A 20,431-nucleotide genomic window follows, 5' to 3' on the forward strand; every position below is an offset into this window, starting at 1 on the left:
TACGAAGGCCAGTTGTAAACTCGTTCTTCGTGCTACTAGGTGGTGGGTCGTGACCATCTTGGCCCAAGATTGGTCTGCAGCTTTGACCTGAAAGACATGTGCTTCAGATCTCTACCTCCCGCACCGCAGGCCATCCTGTGTGTTGCGTCTAAGGGTGGAGTATTAGTACAGTGTCCTTCCCCTCGAGTGCTCCAGAGCCCGTTGGGTCTTCAGGTCAACTGGAAGAGAGTAATCTCGCCCACGGGCTGAGTATCTCTTTTCTAGTTTTGGAGAGGTACTCGGTCCAACATGTCTCTCCAATGAGAATGTGTTCAGCTGGTGTTGAAGTGAGAAAGGGTCCCACTGAAAGAACTTTCAGAGGTTCCTGGGGTATATGGTAGTCGCAGCCTTTGGCTCCCTCCATATGTGACCGCTTCAGCGCTAGCTTCACGATCGAGTCCCGAGGTGACCGTGGCAGAGCAGCTCACCCTGTGTGACTATAGTTCATCCCGGTCTGCTGCCAAACCCTCTTCAACAGAGCGGCCATGTACAAAGGGCGTGTTTTAACGGGGGCCTGGGCGACCCCCGACTACACGGGCATTCGTGCCTCGAGTTGTTAGACATTGCGACCAAAAAAAAAAGAACCTGCATGTCACAAACTCACCCGTCACCTCCTCCTTGGAGTCAGACGCTTCTGAGGGCGCCTTATTCCACTCCTCCCGCTTACTCAATCGTGCCGCCATCGAGCCTCACGACAGTTATAGCCAGGGCAAGTGGAGACTCCATCCCCTGGGTCCGGCTGGGTCATGACCATTCCGGGGCCGCTCAGTTGCCCCCCCGGTTTTATTTTTCCGCCAGTGTTTGGGTAAACCGAGCGGACTACCCTTGGACAAACACTGGGACTCAGCGGCCCCAGGGGCCCGCAGAAATGCGTTTAACCCCAGTGAGCCTTCTAAAAGTGACTGCGACTCATGGTCGCCTTGCGCCTGCAAGTCAGTGAAATCATCACTCTTCATGTTGAGCAGATTTGCTCCTGAAACTCAGTGAAGTTCATCGCACTCTGGTGTTGAGCAGCAATGCTCCTGTAGCTCAGTGAGTCCATCACAGGTAGCTCAGTGAATTCATCACACGCAGTGCTGAGCAGAAATGCTCCTGGTGCTCAGTGAAGTTCCTCGCACTCAAGTGTTGAGCAGAAATGCTCCTGAAGCTCAGTGAGTTTATCACACTCAGGTGTTGAGCAGTAATGCTCCTGAAGCTCAGTGAACTTGTCACACTCAAGTGCTGAGCAGAAATGCTCCTGTCGCTCAGTGAGGTTCTTCGTACTCAAGTGTTGAGCAGAAATGCTCCTGAAGCTCGGTGAGTTTATCACACTCAGGTGTTGAGCAGGAATGCTCCTGAAGCTCAGTGAACTTGTCACACCCAAGTGCTGAGCAGAAAATGCTCCTGAAGCCCAGTGATCTTCACATGTTGTGTTGAGCAATGCTCCTGTCTTTTGCGCCCGTCACTTGCACCTACGTGCCATGTCAGGAGAGGAACAGGTCTTCATAGTTGCCCCTTATTGGCCCAACTAGACCTGGTTCCCTTCAACAGCCTTCCTGACTTCCCCTGGAAACTCTTTCGGGGACGGGGCACGATGGCACACGCGTTCTTCCCCCGGAGATTCCGGGCGGTCTTACATCTGAACGCGGAGGTTCAGGTGGCTATCACAAGAACATGTGATAGTTACCATCACTTCTGCGAGCACCCCCTAGAATTGGGTAGCGTGCTTACGCCTTTAGAAGTGGAACCTAGTCGTTGAGTGCGTCTTCTCCCCTGAGGAGATCCTGAAAGCTTTCGATCACTTCAGTGCTCTCTTTCCTGCAAAATGGGTTGCAGTAGGCTGTTTTCCTAAATCACCCTCAAAATGATGTTGCCTCGGTGTTTAAACGACGCTCATCGTGTTGCAGAAGTATGCAGAAGCACGTTCTGATCGTCAGGTTCCTGAGGAGCAAGGTCTTGTAAATCCTTGTGTCCCTCTTTATCCTCTTGGGCCTTGTCCCTGGTGCGACTGCACTGCAGAGACCGCCCCTGAGCCACTGCAGGTAGTGAGTTAAAAATTCTGTTATATCAGTTCTCCTGCTCGCGTGGTCTCTACTAGAGGGTAGGGACTTGCTCGCTTTCGGTCAACGTATTGTGCCTGGAGTCTGGGCCGGCTAACTCTCACAAGCTGAGACCCCGGCTCGGATTGTGCCCAAGGTTCCTACCTCTCCCGTAGTAGGAGCAGGTGGTGAGCCTGTAAGCGCTGCCCTGGAGGAGGCAGATCCAGCCCTGGCTTCTCTGTCCGTTCGCTTGGACGTGTACAGAATGCAAGTCATAGACCTCAGACCAGCTCTTCAAATATCTGTTGGAATTCAGCAGAGAGGGAAGGCTGTTTCCATGCAAAGTTGCACTTAGTGCTTGCCTTCATTTCGGCAAAGATCCGAGATGCAACATGTCCACTTAGGTGTTGAGCTCCTCTATGATGAGTGTAAAGTGCTCCGCCTGGGCGTTGACGATATACTTTGCTAAACAGATTCTAGAGTTGGGGGCTGGACGACACCTAGTTAAACCGCTGCTTCCCATGGGCTCCCTTCTCATGAAGCCAGTTTCACCGTGAGCCCGGTTCAAGTGTCGGCTTGCTGCGCCATTCCCCTCCTATGGACTGGATACGTGCGCCTTTCTACTCCAGTTGAGTTCCCTTAAAATTGAACCCTGTTGAGTTCCTCCACACCCCTCCGACGTCGGACGTGCGGAACGTCTGGTGTTAGGCCTACCACTCGTAAGCAGTGTGGAACCTGTGTTAGGCTGGGTCCATATGTTGCGGTCCCTTCGGTGACCCCATGTGTGTATTCTTCCACGATACGGCTCCCTGCGGTGAGCCCGTGTCTTCCCTCGGCAGAGTCTCTCTGCCGTCACTGTCCGGTGTGTCTCCCCCCGTCTTAGGCTGGAGCCACCCCAGTGACATTCCATATGTTAGACTGCCCGGTTTCCGCCCAGTTCATATGTGTATTCTCCACATTTCCTCCCTCGGGTTGGATGTGGCTTCCGCAGCGTCCCTTCCTTCCAACGTACGGGGAACGCTTTCCCAGTGGTCCTGTAGGAACAGCAGTGACTTCCCTGGCCTAAGCCCTGTCCTTCCCCGCGTTAAGTTTACGGGGGCATCAGGAGGCTTTGGTTTAGGCACTGGAAGGTGGCAGCGTTAGTGGCGTGTTCAATGGTTGATCCCATTTCAGTCGCGTCGACTACGTCCGACGTTATCGACTGAAAGGGAACGTCCTGGTTGCGTATGCAACCCACCGTTCCCTGAAGGAGGGAACGGAGGACGTAGTCCCCTTGCCACTACCGCTGGACCACCGCTGACCCCGGGTTACTCTCGGCTCCTCAGCGAAAAGCAACTAGTGCGTGCATCCACTTCCGTATTTATACCCGCGCCGCGGGGGCGGAGTGTGTGATGCGAATCACGCACGCCAATTACATTGGCTCGTTCAATAGTACTCGAAGATGATAGGCTCCCTAGCGTGATCCCATTTCAGTCGCGTCGACTACGTCCTCCGTTCCCTCCTTCAGGGAACGGTGGGTTGCATACGCAACCAGGACGTTCAGCACCACTGATACCAGTTGATACCAGGCACTTGTGAGATTATTTACATCATAAGATGCCGTGATAGTAGGATTATGCACACTAGAATAGTGTATAATTAATTTGAGTTAATTTAAATTCAGTTTAATTATGTCAATTCATTTTCGAGCAGCAAAATTTGTTCAAATGTGTTAGTAAAGACTTTAATCATGAATAAAGGCTGTTCTTTTTAACTTTGTTTTCATTAAAAAATCCTTTAAAACGTATCATGGTTTCCACTAAAATATTAAGCACAAAGTTTTCAACATTGATAATATTAAGAAATGTCTAGCATATTAGAATGATTTATGACGGATCATGTGACATTGAAGACTGGAGTAATGTCTACCACAGGAATACATTACATAGGGCAGATTATAATACAGCGATATCACAAAAGCATTCATAATTAAATTTCCATTCCATTATATTTACTTTTGGCACATTTTTCGAAACAGTCTTAACATTCTCTAAACTCTAAGCTCAATTGTCACAACTGTTTGTTGTATCATCAGAACTCTATTGCATGTCTGCAAAACGTAGTAACTTGCCCAATTCCTGCTTCAAAACCTAGTTATTGTGTCCAAAAATTGGCCAATGGCACCAAAATAAAGTGTTTTTGTCATCGTGTGAGTCACACTGATCAAAATGCTTAGATGTTTTTTCACCATGGAAATATTTGATTTCATGTATCTTTTCTACTTTTTATTTGGCAGTAACTGATTTCTGTACAAGAATGTCAGTTTTGTCTGAGCATTTTAAATAAAGATTCAGGAAGTAGGTAAAAATGTACTAGGAAAAGTCAATACTGTAGTATACAAAAAGAAAATGAACATTGCAGGAATGTGTTACTTGTAAACTGAAAATTTGCATTTGCTTGTTCATTTTTACACACTCTATGCCTTTCTCTAACACAATTTTCAGTTTACATGTAACACTTCTACAAAAATAAATGTACTGTAAAATTTCTAATGTATTTATACAGTACTGAAGTAGCTGCTGCTGTTCAGAGTCGTGATGTACCTCCTTGCCCAAAAACGGTGGTGCTTGTGCTGTCAGCAAACTCCATATAGCAGACATTACAAACATTCCATGTCATAAATATTTATGGAATATAACATGTCTAACAGATTTTGATCACTGAATGGATAAATTTCCATGTGAATGCTCACACGATGAAAGAATGTTTATAAGTTGTGAAGAGTTTGTCAATTTCATTGAGAATCAACTCATCAGTTCTCATCAACAAGCCATATGCAAATTGTACACAATTGTACTTTTTTGCACACGTGCCAAAACACATGCAATTTGCTTAAATTAATAAGAAGGGTTTATTCATGGGCAACAGGGTAAAGATGACAAAAAGAAATCATGAGGCAGAGAAGACTCCTCACTTTTTAAGGACTGCTTACATTTTTAATTAAAAAACACTTACACTTTATATCAGTCAACTAAGATGTGTTTTTCGTCTCCTTTAATAGCATAAAGTTCTCTGGGGAGATGTCTCAGCAGGTCACGTACACACAATGGCACTGGACACAATCACAGGGTAGAGTGAATGAATTGAGAATTGAGCACTTCTTGTTTTAAGAAAGACGACAGTGTGATTCAGAGAGAGAGATTACTTTTCTTATCTCTAATGGCAGAGCCATGCTAGATTAGACCGTAAGGGAATACATTTTATCAAAAAAAGATGGCTGGAAAGTTTTACGGTGTAAATTGTGTTTTTTTTTTTTTTTATTGAATTAGATTTTGCAAAGATGCAGTATTTCATCTTTATGCAATCTGCTGATGTCACCACACCAAACTAGAATTTGAAATGTAGAGGTGAATGATGTTTTATTTTAGTGTTCAAATTGAGTGTTCAGATTTTTTTTTCAGCAATGCATGAGACTTTAGCAATGTATGTTTCACCATTGATCATGTTTTTAAAAGATTAATTGATTTTCAAAGAAATTCTGTAATTTTTATGTTTACAGTTATTGGAATTTAATTAGTAATGTATTGTTTTTATTTAGAAAAGCAGTTTTTTTCCCAAGATAAACTTTGAATGTTGGCTTGTCAAAGCCTTATTTGAAAGTGTTGAAAAAAAGTTTAAAATGCCTTCATGTTTGAAGCATTATAGGCCTTATAGAACGATAGATAGATTAAATGATAGAACGATAGATAGGTAGATAGGTAGGCCATGTTATGTATTTGTATATTTGAGAGTTTAACAAACAGTCGTGCTTAAAAGTTTAATCTTAATTAATAATTGTAACAATATAAGTGGGATCAAAATTTTATTTTTTTTATTTAGAACTTTCCTGAATACGATATTTTACATAAAAGATGTTTAAATAAAAATAAAAAAAATTAATAAAAATAAAAAATAAATATATATATATATATATATATAAACCTTGTTCAAAAGTTTACATATCCTTAATTCTTAATACTGTGTGTTGTTACCTGGATGATCAACGACTGTTTTTTTTAGTTTTGTGATGATTGTTCTTGAGTCCTTTGTTTGTTCTGAACAGTTGTTCAACTGCCCAATGTTCTTCAGAAAAATCATTCAGGTCCTGCAAAATCTTCAGTTTTCAAGCATCTTTTATATATTTGATTTGAGGACAATTGATGGACTCAAACACAACTATTAAAAAAGGTTCAAACATTCACTGATGCTCCAGAAGGAAACACAATGCATTAAGAGCCAGGTGGTGAAAACGTTTGAACAGGTTCTCTTATTTTGTTAAAAAAATTAAAAAATAAATATGTATTACTGCCCTTCGGAAGCAACAGAAGATACTTACATGTTTTCAAATTAAGTACAATTTACCTTGATCTTCAAATTCAAAAGTTTTCACCCCCCAGCTATTAAAGGAACACGCCACTGTTTTTTTTTTTTAATAATAGGGTTATTCAACGTCTCCCCTACATTTAGATGGGCAAACGCATTTTTGTCTCAGTGCATGCACTGTCTTAGTCTGGCAGCGCCAACGCTAGCTTAACTTAGCATCATTTATGGAATCCTTTGTTGCCGGATAGCATGTCGTGAGTAAAAGTGATCAAAAAAAATGTTTTTACTTTTTTTTACCTACCTTTTTTACCTACCTTTAGTGGCCTGCGTATTCACAACGAGTACAAATAGCAATGCAGATTAAGACTAGGCGATTTCCTAGGCAGATATTGACTTGGGACTACGTATATGGGGGGAAGCACAGACGAAGCACTGCTACTTGGGCGTAGAGATATCATGCAAGTTAGGTAGCTGTGACACAACTGCGGGCATGCTCATCTTGATCTGATGCTGCTCATCGATGGCAGTACCTTGCCCTACTCGCCACAGCACAGACACTCTATTTCAGTCAGCATAGGTTGGCATATTCCCCCACACTCACACCACCAGTTCGTGTTGGCTCTCATCCTCACGTCCTCAGGCTGTTGAGCGATCGCAATCTCCTCCTGTCGTTCTGTTTCCAAAGCATGCAGCTCCTCTTCTGAAAACTCTGGTTCGTTGAGGTTTGGTTCTGTATCTTGACTGTTTGAGAAGTCACCCTCTTTGTCTCTCACAAAATCTGCCATGTTCATCACCATTCTCTATGTCTACAGTAGGAAAAATAGCCAGCTATTATTCACGCCGGCATGTTGACGGAAGTTGGGGGATTACAGGTGTTGCGTGATATCTCTGCACCCAAGTAGCAGTGCTTCGCCTGCGCATCACCCCAATATAGTCCCAAGTCAATATCTGCCTAGGACATCGCCTAGTCTTAATCTGCATTGCTATTTGTACTCGTTGTGAATACGCAGGCCTCAAGAAGTAATTTTTTTTTTATTATTACTTTTACTCACAACATGCTATCAAATGATTCCATTCATTATGTTAAACTAAGCTAGCGGTGGTTCTGCCAGACTAAGACAATGTATGCACTGAGACAAAAATGCGTTTGCCCACCTATCTAAATGTAGGGGAGACGGTGAATATCCTCTATTTCAAAAAAATGGTGGCGTGTTCCTTTAATGCATCGTGTTTCCTTGTGGAGCATCAGTGAATGTTTGAACCTTTTTTAATACTTGTGTTTGAGTCCCTCAATTATCCTCAGTGTGAAAAGATGGATCTCAAAAGCATACAGTCACTGCTGGAAAGGGTTCAAATATGCAAAAGATGCTGGAAAACTGAAGAATTTGCAGAATTTTGATTTTTTTAACTGTTCAGGACAAACAAGGGACTCAAGAACAACCATCACACAAAAAAAACATTCGTGGATCATCCACGTCACGACACAGTATTAAGAGGGATCTTAATCAACCCCAATTAATCAACCTCAATTAATCAAGGGTATGTAAACTTTTGAACGAGGTCATTTGTATAAATAGAGCTATTTTTTTGTCTTGTAGACTATATGTAAACATCTTTTATGTCAAATATGTTATCCAGGACAGTACTAAATAAAAAATAAAATGCATTTTGCATGATCCCTCTTATTTTGTTAAAATAATTACTGTAACATTTTACAGATTCTGCAATGTGTATGTAAACATTTGAGCACAACTGTAAGTGTTCTCAATTAAATAAATTCATTGAATTTAACCCATTATGTAACTTGTCCTTGGAGCAATAGGGTGCCTACTTCCCCAGGGGAGGCAGTGGTTGAATCCTGAAGTGACTAACTGTTCAGACTGGCCATATGTCTCTGTCTCTGTAGTTCGGATAAAAGTAGTTGACAACAGCCACATTATCACTTGCATGACTGCGGTGGCACTACATCACGCAAAGTAAAACCCAGGGTGACATGAGAAAGAATATACTGTCATTCCGTACAGCTGTTTCATGTGTGGCTTTAGGCAGTGTTTCCTTTTGCTGTGTTGTTGACACTCAGTGTGATCATATTAATCTTTTAGAATATAAATCTTTGAGCCTTTAAGCACCGTAGGACGAATAATACTTGGAATATCTAAATATTCTGTCCTGACACAAGGCATTGTTGATTTCACTGTTGTAGGGGAAAGACTCTAGGGCTGCAGATAAGACCGTTGCCATGGTCCTGAAGGAGATACCCAATAAGGCGTCCTCAGAAGGCAAACCCCTCCTCACGGTGACAAACAAGGTGGGCAGAACTACTGCAGCTACCGCAAGAGTGAAATGATGATGATAACCAATGGCAAGGCTTTGACCATCACATGTCTAACCTCTATCATTTAGCCTAAAAAACTGCCATCATAAATGTCTAACCGACAACACAACAGCTAACACTGGCTTTTTTCTATTTCAGAGCAGCTCTGTGGGGTATAAAATTGAGCTTTTCACATCAGGCAAGGCTTGTCACTGGCAATAGAATGGGGACAATAGAAATTATAATTTTAGATGGACACATGGTACACATGAATTTAAATCGTAGCCTTACAGTATGTTTAGTGATGGTCAAGAATTTTACACCACAACCACAATATAAATCACATATTAAAGCTGTAAATATAGGGAAAGAATCCACCACATGCTTCTAAATTGTAATATACCCTAATAAGCAATTTAATTTGATATATTTTATGTTATTTTACATATATTTTACATAGCAATGTACAATATATCAGTAATGTATCGGACTATATTTTAATTGTGCATCATTTCCACCTATATTTTCCACACATTTTGATTACCATTGCAGTCATCAAATAACTAATAATGTTCCAAATCCCAAAATGAACATCCATTTTTCATGTTGCACTTTATGTTTTCATGTCTAAATTCACTTTACTTAACAATCATTCAAATGATTTATTTGATGCTGGAACCTTTCTGGCAAAATACATTTCGTTGCTATTTAATGATTGATATGAGTCTAGTGTCGTAGCTTCATAGCTCATCTTTTTGTTGCCTGTGTGGTTTGTGGCACATTCAGTGTTTAAATCTTTTAGTTGGTATGCGTAACTGTCATCTGTGTAGTAGTCTGTGTGTTGTATTGATGCCATACAGATTCGGAACTATTCAATAATAATTGCACCAAACTAAGCCTTTTGTTGCACTTAACTGATTGGCATCCGCTCTTGCTTCACCAGTCACTAAATGACAGATAATTCAAAAATACCTTTGCAAAGCATTTAGTGGTTCGTTTTGTAATCAGTCGAGAATCAATAGACCAGTGACCTGAAGTCAACTGCACTCCTTTGCTTTGTCCATAATAGCATGAAGGTTAGTTCATTTTCAAATCAGGTGAGATCGAACATTGCATGTGAAGCACAGCATCGTTCCTCTGTGTAAAGTCTTGTCAATACTGATGAGTGTTATCAGATCAATACTGACCTATTTAACACAATGTGGAACCTGTAGTAACTTCAGTCTTGTAAAACAACTAATGGTCCGAATAAAAAGTTGATTTCATCGGCAAAGTTTATTTGGATGCATGTCATTCGGTTATATTAGGGTATTTATAGATTTTTAAAAAAGCCTGAATAATGTTCTGTTGAGAAATTATCACTTCTTATACTCTGTGTCCCTAACCAATTTAATACTGTGTATTAAACACCTGCCGTCACTTCAAGAATATTGCAGAACTTACCGGCTAGACTCTTTATCTGAAGAAAGATTTTATAATTAGCCAAACACACTGTGTGAATGACATATAGGATAATTGAAAGCATGTTTTTTTTACTTGATTGAAAACACTTTGTCAATGCGAGAACCAGGCGTCCTTATTTAAACTTTTGAATGTTTTTTTTTTTATATTTGACCAAATGAACAACCATGCTGGTGTTGCATAAACATTTTCGGTTTAAATATCATATTAATTATACAGTTAATTATACAGGCCTCACACACAATTTATCACTCGAGATAAAATAATATGGGTTTTTAACAAGGTATGACTTTTACAGCAAAATACCTCTGAAAATCATTTCTTCGTACATAATGCAGTTGTGTACATTCATGCTGTTATTTATAACACTAATAATTGCCTCATATGAGCTTTTACCTCCCTCAGCTAACCTCCCTAACTCTCCCCCCTAAGACTCCCGCCAGCTAAACTGGTTCCAGGTTCCCTTGACAACAATATCTTGGAGTTACCACCAGGAGCTAAGCCCACGTGACACAATTAGTTGAAGTTTTCCATGACATAATCCAGGATATGCCCTCTGAATGCTTGTGTTTTGATAAAGCGTATAGCTGAGAAGAATAGGGGGGGGACCTATATACATTTTATATAGATAAGAAGAAGTCCATCAACATTATTTTTCTTACATTACCAATTAGTGAGTTTATTCTGTTTTACAATAGGCTACAATACAAAATGTTAAATAAATTCAAAAACGGGGGGAACGCTACAAAGTTATCATGTTGCTTAACAACCTCTAAACACTTAGCTAATGTAAGGTGTTGTTTTAAAGCTTAGATGTGATCTATAAAATCATTGTACATTACCGATAGAATTGTGTCATATATCATTGAAAGTTCTAAGTTGCCTACTAGTAGTTGAGCCTCTCGACTAGCATATTATTTTAGGTTTGAGACCAAATTATACCTATATAACTATACTATAAATAGGTTTTTTTATATATATTTAAATTGTTTGTAACTTTGTGAAAAATTTGTAAAGTAGATAGCATATCTTTATTTAGAGCAGGTGGTCTCGAACAAGCCCAAACATAAGACCAATGCGTAGATCGCAGAGTGACATGACATGCTGCTTGGCCAAAGCTATAGGACTTCCAGGATCCAATCACGTCGCAATCATGACAGGGGACAGCCATTTGTAGTGGTTCTCCAAAACCATAGTGAACGTTTGAGTGCACTCAGTCAATCCCACAATGCACCTCAATAACGATTGTACAACTGGTGCATGGGATGTGCCTTTCCCCCTTGGTAGAAATAAGCGGCTTGCCTACCTATTGCATGCTTGAATAATACATTTAGAATACGTAACTATGAAGTTCTCGCTTCATTTCCCTAATTCATGGGGCTAAATGTAGTTGTTAGGGCTGGGTAAAAATCGATTTCTCAATTTTAATAGATTCTCATTTTTACAAACCAAACATAAGACCAAAAACCTAATCGATTCTTAAATCCCAAGAATCGATTAGGCTATCCTGTTTTCAGTTGATGAATGAATGGAAAATTGTAGCGCACATCCCATAAATCGCGATAATCTTTGTGCTTTGTTACTATTGATATGAAACAAAGTCTCAGATTTCAAATTACGTCCATTTTCTTACGAAATTCAAAAACCATAAATATCGTTTTGGCGCTGTGGCGTGAGATCGCTCTGATCTCTGATCTTCTCTTCCGCCTTAATAATACCAGTTACAGCGCGAAATAAACATGAATGAGCATCTGAAAGTGTGTTAAAAGATAGAGTATCTTATCGAAATCCGTATCATGTCACATGGAATCGTTCAATCAGTGTTTCAACCGTGGAAAGACGTCAGTAAAACAGCTTATAATGTCACATTTACCTCAGAAAAAAACATATCCAGTGACCATAAACTTGTTAGTCAGCTAGAAAAATGTATTCGGCATTTTGCTAAATATATGCTACATTCATTATTATAATTTTTAATGTTCTTTAATGTTCAAAATTTAATGCATGTTTGAATAAATCAAGCAAGTTTTCCTTGAGAAAATTTGCCATGTATTGTACCTTAATTTTCCTTTTTGAGTGAACTATCCCTTTAAAGATATACAGCATTCTTATGAAAATACCTGAGATAGCTTGATGAACACAGATATATTATCACTTTCATCTGTTTGTCTTCATGTTTCATCAGTCAAAACATCTCTATTTGCATGTTATTATATACATATAAGGCATTTCCTGAAATGTCATAAGTTTACTACTTATATGAATCTCACTTGTGGACTTTCTGCGTGAGGGATTTGCCAGTACTGGGCTTCCAGTATGAATGAAACAGATGACATATGAGTGTTAGCGCTCCATATCGCTATCATCTCCCCATTTTGGGTAAAAATAGAAAAATAGTACTAAACTACTTTGTAACGTAGTTACTTGAGTAGTTTTAAGCAAACTACTTATTTAGACCTACTCTTACTTGAGTCATATTATTTTTCAGTACTTCTACTTGTACTCAAGTAAATTATTACTTAAGTAGTAATACTTTTACTTAAGTACAATTTGTTAGTACTCTTTTCACAACTTCTACTTGGATGGTTTATTTAATTTAAAACTTCCTACAATATTGAGAACTTTTAAAAAAAGTTCTGCTTAAATTTTGAACCCTTATTTCCATTAAATATTAGTGCCAAGTTTCTCTGCAATCTGTTCTATTTTTTACTGTTATTGTTTGAAAGAATCCATGCATTTACAAGTATCCCTTGATCGAAAGATACAACAAAGCATTAAGTAAATAATGAAGTGTGTTATATAAGCGTGAGGCTCCCTATAAATTCAAACAATGAATATTGCAACATAAAATTCAGCCAAGACTTCAACATCAAGGCCACATATTTTGGCTTTAATTAGGATTTGATTATTAATGTAATACTGTACATAATTTTCTATTCTGAGATTCATATTGCTTCTGTCCCATCTTGCTATGATCCTCAAAAGCTTTTATAGCAACTACTAGGGGCTGGGTATTGACACAAATTTCACAATTCGATTCGATTTGGACCCACAAGCTTGCAATTCGATTCGATTTCGATTCAATATTGATTATTTTGGATAGCCCATGATTTACTCACCCACAACCCATCCTAAAACCCCATGGCTTCGCTTCCGAAGGCCTTTATTTACCCACTGGAGCCGTTTGGAGTTTTTTTTTTAAATTTTTTTATTTTGCCATTCACTCCTATTATAAAGCTTGGAAGAGCCAGGACATTTTTTAATATAACTCTGATTGTATTTGTCTGAAAGAAGAATGTCATGTAGCCTACACCTAAGGACTTGAGGGTGGGTAAATCATGGGCTAATTTTAATTTTAGGGTGAACTAACCCTTTAATGCAATGCTAATCAACATAGCTTGTATCATATAATTTAAGAAAATAATATATTCTCACTCTGTGTTAAGAATCAACATTCAAACACGGCTAACATGTATTGTGATTTTGGAGCAAAACATGATATTAAACTCATAAATTGTAGTGTTTGACGGCAAAGCTAAGCTAAGCAAACATGCTAGCTTTACCTGTTGTCAAGAGCGATTGTTTTATTACTAATTTTGAAAAGTAAGTCCAGGTAAGATCATTTTAATTTTTTCATTTAGATCATTTCATAATTGAAAGCAAAGAAGGTTAAGTGAGAGGTCCGATAAAAAAGAGATTTACAACAGTACGAATAAAATAGTGCCAGTAAAAAAAAAAATGTAGTGGGGTATGGTTAATAGCTTTCTCTGCCGCTTTGTGTTTCTTCTGCACATGCGCAGAAGTTTTGTTTTAAATTAAGGTGGTGGGAACGATTGCTATATCTATAAACTCTACTTTCAGAATCTGCAATCGTGTTGAACAAAATCTGCATGTAAACATACTTAAAGGTGCATTTAGTAATTCTTTAGCGTCTCTGAAAAATTCATTTCTATTTCACGCTGCACTGCCATCTATCGACGTGAATCGGCATGATCGATTAGTTTAATGTTACACGGATTCTAAGGAGTTTTAGAGAGCGTGGTTTACAAAAAAATAATTCCCTTACCTCCTGTCCAACAAAAAGAAGCTACTTGGTCATCACTGTATTGTCTTCATCGTTTAAACTTTCCACATTGTGTAGCCTATCTGTATAGTCTTCTAGCTTATTTTACTGCGTCTACAGGTCATTCAATCAATCAATCAGTGTAGGTAACGCTACGTATTCTCCCGTTGTCTCTTCTGGTAAAGCACGATAATACGTTTGTTTCACTTTCTTATTTTTGCTCTTCGAAGCCAAATTACCAATTTTCCAAATAGAGGGTTTTCACTACACGTCATCAATCCGGAAATCGGCCATTTTGGAGGCACTGAACGTAAACAATGCCACTGAACTGAACAGACTTGCATATTTGGCTGATTATTGCTGCTGAAAAATTGTCGTGTTTTGGTCTGTACAAATCGGTCGCACCAGGAAAAAACATTTCGAGTTCTATAGACTGCCAAAAGTTAAAGAGAATAGTGCAAAAAACGGATGAAAAGGCGTTTGTGGTTGACAAAGGCACAGCATCAGCCACATGTGTAAATGAAACATTGACTATGGCTAAAATGTTGACGTAAAATAGTTAACTATGGCTACATTCACACTGTCAGTCCAAATCCGATTATCTTTGTATCCGAATGGAATCTGATCTAAAATGTTGTCAACACTGTGTATCGCAACTGTTCAGATCCGATTTGTGTGTTCATGCAGCTCTTTGGCAATATGGCAATGACGTTGCGTTGATGGAGGGGTTTGCATTTGCAATAGAGATACGGTCTTTTTTAAATTTTACAACATGGAAATGTGTAGCTGCCGTGGTGGACTACTGCGTGTTGAGCTGCAGAACTGTAGAAGGCTGGTATGCACAGCTTTTTTTCTGTCCTCTTATCTGCGCCGGTTTCAAAAATATTATAATTTCTGCTTGTCCGGCACTTTGCTGGAACAGCCTTGTTTCGGCAGCGACTTTCAGCATGTTCTACATTTTCAAGGGTGCGAGAAAGTCACATACCACGCGAAATCCGATAGGCGGATTTCCTGGTATGTGATTTGAATATTATTTCAAACCACATGTAGCTTGAAACGAAATTCATGTGCTTTTTTTGGACTGACAATCTGAACGTAGCCTATGTCGGGATAAGAAATAAAAGGAAGAATAGCGGTAAGAGCTAGAGAAGCTAGCTCGTTCGGATCTTTACCACATATTAACTTTAGTTCGTCAAAATTCCGCGCTCTCTCCTGCTCACTAAGTCCTTCTCTATATGATTTCGTAGCTTCCATGTGTTTTCTTCCATAATTTAGACATCATAAATTAGTGTAACAATGTGTTCAGTAGTACATAAACAGTGCAATCCATGCTGTTGTTTACTTCCGAGTATCTCCAATATGGCCGCCCATCCGGGTAACTGACCAAATCGTGACGTAGGTGCAAACCCTCTATTGTGTCAAGTAGGCCTATAGCCTATAGGCTACGCTCAGTGTACAGAGACAGCAGTCAACGGGCGTGAGGATTCTCTTCGACATTTAGTGGTCACATCATGGCGAAAAACATTGTCATAATAATTTAATTTAATTATAATAACTAAATAAAATAACTTTTTATAGGAAATTATTATAAATACTGTCTTCTCTCATGTGAGTGTACACCATTCCAACTCCTCACAAAAACACAGCTTTATTCTTAATGTGTAAAACGTTTTCATTTAGCACCAAACTACTGAATGCACCTTTAACTGAAGACACGCCAGATGTGTTTCCTTCTCTCAGACAGAACAGCCCGTCAAATCCTCTTTCAGCCAGATTGCTATTGAAATAATCAGACTAAGTTAATTAAGTAGTCAAACTTTTGTGCAGTGTGACTGTAGTTATCTGCTCCAATTACAAGAATGAGTTTTATCCCCCTTATAATTCCTATTTATGTCAGCAACCAATGTGTGCCTTAAGTGAAAAACTGTTTTAAACAGAATAGAGTAATCTAATTAAGTTGTAGAGCCTTAAATATTTCCAAAATAATTAACCCCCTCTCATTACGGCCCTTGTTCTGCTGGCATTCACAAGGGAGGAAGTCATGCTTTTATAATAAGTAAGCTCCAAATCCAGCTCACCTATGATAAAACATCAGAACAGTATGCTGTTATATAACCCAGCCTGACACTTCAAAATGTTCAAATGCTTGCTGATCAGCAAACTGAACTTTCTGCATACGAAAGAAGGCAAAGACAACAGAAGATAGAGTGCCATCATTTTCTTCCCTTTCATAAAAAATGAACAAGGTGTTGTAACAGCAGGAGTTCAGCTTGGGTAACATCAGGCATTCCAGCCAGCGAAGGAATAAATCTCCTCCCTGACACCAGGAGAGCCGGAGTTGTCTGTCCAACCCAATTAAGACTGCTGGGTCAGCGTTCTGGCACAGACTCTCACAACAGGAATGTTCTCCCAAGCGATCTGGCCAACACACACTGCTCGTGTTATTCATGAATATTCAGTATTTATTTCAAAGCTTCTGTCAAGCTGTAAGTAGAGATCACAAACCTTCATATAGTTGCTAGTTTGAATATGCACCAGAAAATTGCTAACACAGATAGTTTTTGCTCAGAGAGGTATTATCCATTTTTTCCATTATTATTAATTCAATTGTTTTTCTAGGTCCATCTCTAACTTAATTCCTGCTGGACTTTTTCTCTCTATGGTCTTATTTAAGCCCCGGACAAATTAAAAATAAATCAGAGGGAAAACCTTTATTAAAACCTTTATCCCGAGGAACCTTTAATTAATCCAGTCTTGATAAAGTCAGAGTTTTCAATTTACAGTTCTTTCAGTTTGCATTAAATGGAAAACATGCAACAGTTTAAAATTTAGGCAGCGTTGCTCGAAGCATCTGTTGTTGTTAAGTCCATAGGACATGTGAATGTGACATGAAATTACATGTGTGCTGTTTTACAACCAGCACCGTTTTGATGATACAGCCCTCTATTTGCAGGAAACATGTCAGCAACATGCAAACCAGGGATGTTCAGAGCTTCATCCATACTGGAGCACAGGCTCCTCAATAATGAAAAAAGGTGTCATTTTTTCTAGGGGTGCCTATCGGGATTCTCACCCCAGGTAATTTGTTTGCAAAAAACAGCATCAAAGCTTTCAATTCATGTGACTTTTAGAGAAGCATATTTACATTCTATTGAATAAAGTTGTGTGGCATTAATGCAACTGGGTTTCAAATGCAAATTTCATCAGTTCAATTTATTATCTACAACCTATTTTTTAACTGTAAGCTACACATACACTACTGTTCAAATATATGGGGTCAATAAGATTTTTTACAGTTTTTTTAATCAGTCAATTATTTTATTCAACAAGGATGCATTCATTTGATGAAAAGAAACAGTAAAGACACTTGTAATGATTTCTATTTTAAAAACTTTCTATTCATCAAAGATTGAAATGTGTGAATGTATCGTGGTTTCCACAAAAAATATTAGGCAGCACAGCTGTTTTCAATATTGATAATAATAAGAAATGTTTATTAAGCACCAAATCAGCAGAATGATTTCTGAAGGATCATGTGACAGTGGCAACTTGAGTAAACTCAGCTTTAACAATACAGGCATAAATTACATTTTAAAATGTTTTAAAATAGAAAAAAAAGTTATTTTGAAATGTAGCTCAAGAATATTTCTGTTTTATCTGAATTTTTGATCAAATAAATGCAGCATGGTGACCATAAGAGAATTCTTTAAAAAACATTAAAAATATTACCAACCTCAAACTGTAGCTTTACAATCTAATTAGCAAACAGGCAGAATCTAAAATAATAGTTTAGTTTAAGCATTAGCTGTATCTATTCTATTCGTTCACAGCATGTTTAGTGACTTTTGACCTTCGAAACACAAATACAAACATTGCATTATGTTGTTACTGGTGGATATGAACACAGTTAACTAATGATGTTAACATACAACTTTTAAAAGCACTGTTAAATGTGTCAGAAACCCAGGTATTAAATTTGTACCAAGCAAAATAATACATGCCTACACAACTAATTTAAATAGCTACTTATTCAGACAATAGCGGGTGCTAGTTTTGTAGCTAGCTGCATTCTAGTCATGTAAGCTGTCTGCCAATTCAGGGGCTGCATCCTCTGAAGGCCGCATTTGAAAGCCCGATTGCGTCACAGCGGTGCGACGAAGGCTTTCCCAATTCGAAGTATCCTTCGAATGCAGCCTACTGTACTGTTGCCGCGGGTAAACTTTGTTTCCGCTGCTTGATTTCCACCCTCATAAGTATGATTTAGGCACTCCAACATCCCTCACTCACAAATCCTGTGGAGAATTCGGCCGCCCGATGGAGAAAAGCCGATGGGCTTTTTGGGCTACTTTTGTTGCACAGACCTGGCAACCCTGCCTTCCGTTCTTCTTTCCCCGGGCTGCGAAGTATATCCGTATATCGAGGAACAGCAGCGGCCAAGAGAAAAACAAGACCGAGAGGATGAGCTGATCAAGATATTTAGGGTGGAGGACATGAAGTTTCAGAGAGAAACAGAGGAGACTAGATCACAGGAGAGCAGTGAGAGAATGGACAGATTGGTAGAGAAATAAACTTTTGGTTATGTGAATTAAAAATTGTAAATCAAACAATCATATTCATTACTTTTAAAAGATATATTTGTAAATGAAACAAAAACATAATTTATTTGCATTTTTTATTTTTGTAATGCAAGTTACAACCAGTAAATGTAATAAATAAATTATTCTGTAGGCTACATTTATTTTTGTCATGTAAATTAATTTGTAAGTCAAACAAAATAAATTGTTCAATAGGCTACATTTATACTTACAGTACTTTTTCACAAGTATTTACAAGATAAGAAAAACAAAAACAAAAATGAATTAACAGTATACATAAAACAGATATGAAGAAAAAAAAATTCTGTAGACTTTTATGTAGCTGAGTAAGGAGATTCTGGTGGTGCTGCTGGACCGGGAGGGGCACAACAATAGAGACGCTGGTAAGCCTCTGCCGGTGAGAAATTATCTGGGATCAGTGTATATTTCCACTGTCCACTAACAGGTTTGCAGGGCTGACTCAGGCATGGGTTGGCAATCACTGTTCTCAGAAAGAGGGAAGAATAAATTAAATTATCTCACATACTCAAAAATCAAACCATAAATTATTTTAACATGCAAAACTGTCCTATGAGCTAAACTCAGCAGGACAGCGGCCCTCCAAGAACGAAGGTTGTCTATCCCTGAACTAGAAGACATATTTTTTGTGTTTCTATTATGTACTGTTCATATTTTTTAGAACAATATCTAATATAAAAATCTAATATCCATGTGTAAAAAGTCGGTTTTTCAGGAAAAGTACAATATTTGCCTCTGAGATGAAGTAGAGATTGCAAATTGTTGCTAGCTGTGTCCCGGGAGTTGTTCAGTGGGATGGTCTGGTTTTTGTCGCATAGCAACTGGTGACAGCTGTTGTGACAAGCGGCAGTAACATTTGTACTGGACTTTTACTGGAACATTTGTACTGGAAAATTTTAACTGCCTAAAAACAAAATCTAAAAATGTTCACCATGGTCAATTTATGTAGGCTACATAATAAAGTCTAAAGAGTATAAACCAGCCTATATAAAATCACATGCTGATAATAAGTTAACATTTTAACCTTTATTATATTTTTCTTTCATTTTTATCATTAGATAAATTAGATTACTCGATTAAACTGAAATACAATACTTGCATTTAAAAGTGTAATCTGGCAATTTCGTCTCCGGCGCGCAATGAATTCTGGGGTAGGCAAGGCTGTGAAGGATCCTTCTGATGTATCCTGCATTCACGGGAAAAGAAGGACGCATTTGCAGGCCGCATTTTGAAGGAGCCTTCGAAGGACCTTTGAATTGGGACAGCCTTTGTCGCGCCGCGGTGACGCAATCAGCTATACTTTCCCCTTTAAATGAGTCTCGGTGCGTCCTTTGGGACACAGCTGTAGTCTCATAAGCAATCTGCACAACAACAAAAAAGAGAGAAGGGAGGAGGAGTCCAAGGGGGTGAAAATACAATGCTGGTTAGAATTATTTGCCCCCTTGGTAAATGATGCCTGCAAAAAAATAAATCTGCAATGTTTTTTCTTTTGATATTTTATTTAAAAAACTGTCATTGAACCTTTCATTGAAGTAAAAGAATTGAAAGTGTGGGGAAAATCACATGATTAAATAAATGTTTT

The 20,431-nt window shown here is 38.8% G+C and overlaps 1 protein-coding gene across 2 annotated transcripts in view; it reads left to right on the plus strand.

Moving 5' to 3' along the window:
• pex5la (peroxisomal biogenesis factor 5-like a) overlaps window positions 1–20,431 on the plus strand; it is a 114,980-nt gene that overhangs the window by 51,464 nt on the left and 43,085 nt on the right. For both annotated transcript variants that reach the window (XM_077198777.1, XM_077198778.1), the window contains exon 2: window positions 8,602–8,706. In XM_077198777.1, the coding sequence (XP_077054892.1) occupies window positions 8,602–8,706 (105 nt within the window). The remainder of the gene's footprint in view (window positions 1–8,601; window positions 8,707–20,431) is intronic.

The sequence above is a fragment of the Siphateles boraxobius genome, unplaced genomic scaffold (assembly GCF_051911475.1).
Source record: "Siphateles boraxobius isolate OS27281-9 unplaced genomic scaffold, OSU_SipBor_1 41, whole genome shotgun sequence".
Lineage (NCBI taxonomy): Eukaryota > Metazoa > Chordata > Actinopteri > Cypriniformes > Leuciscidae > Siphateles > Siphateles boraxobius.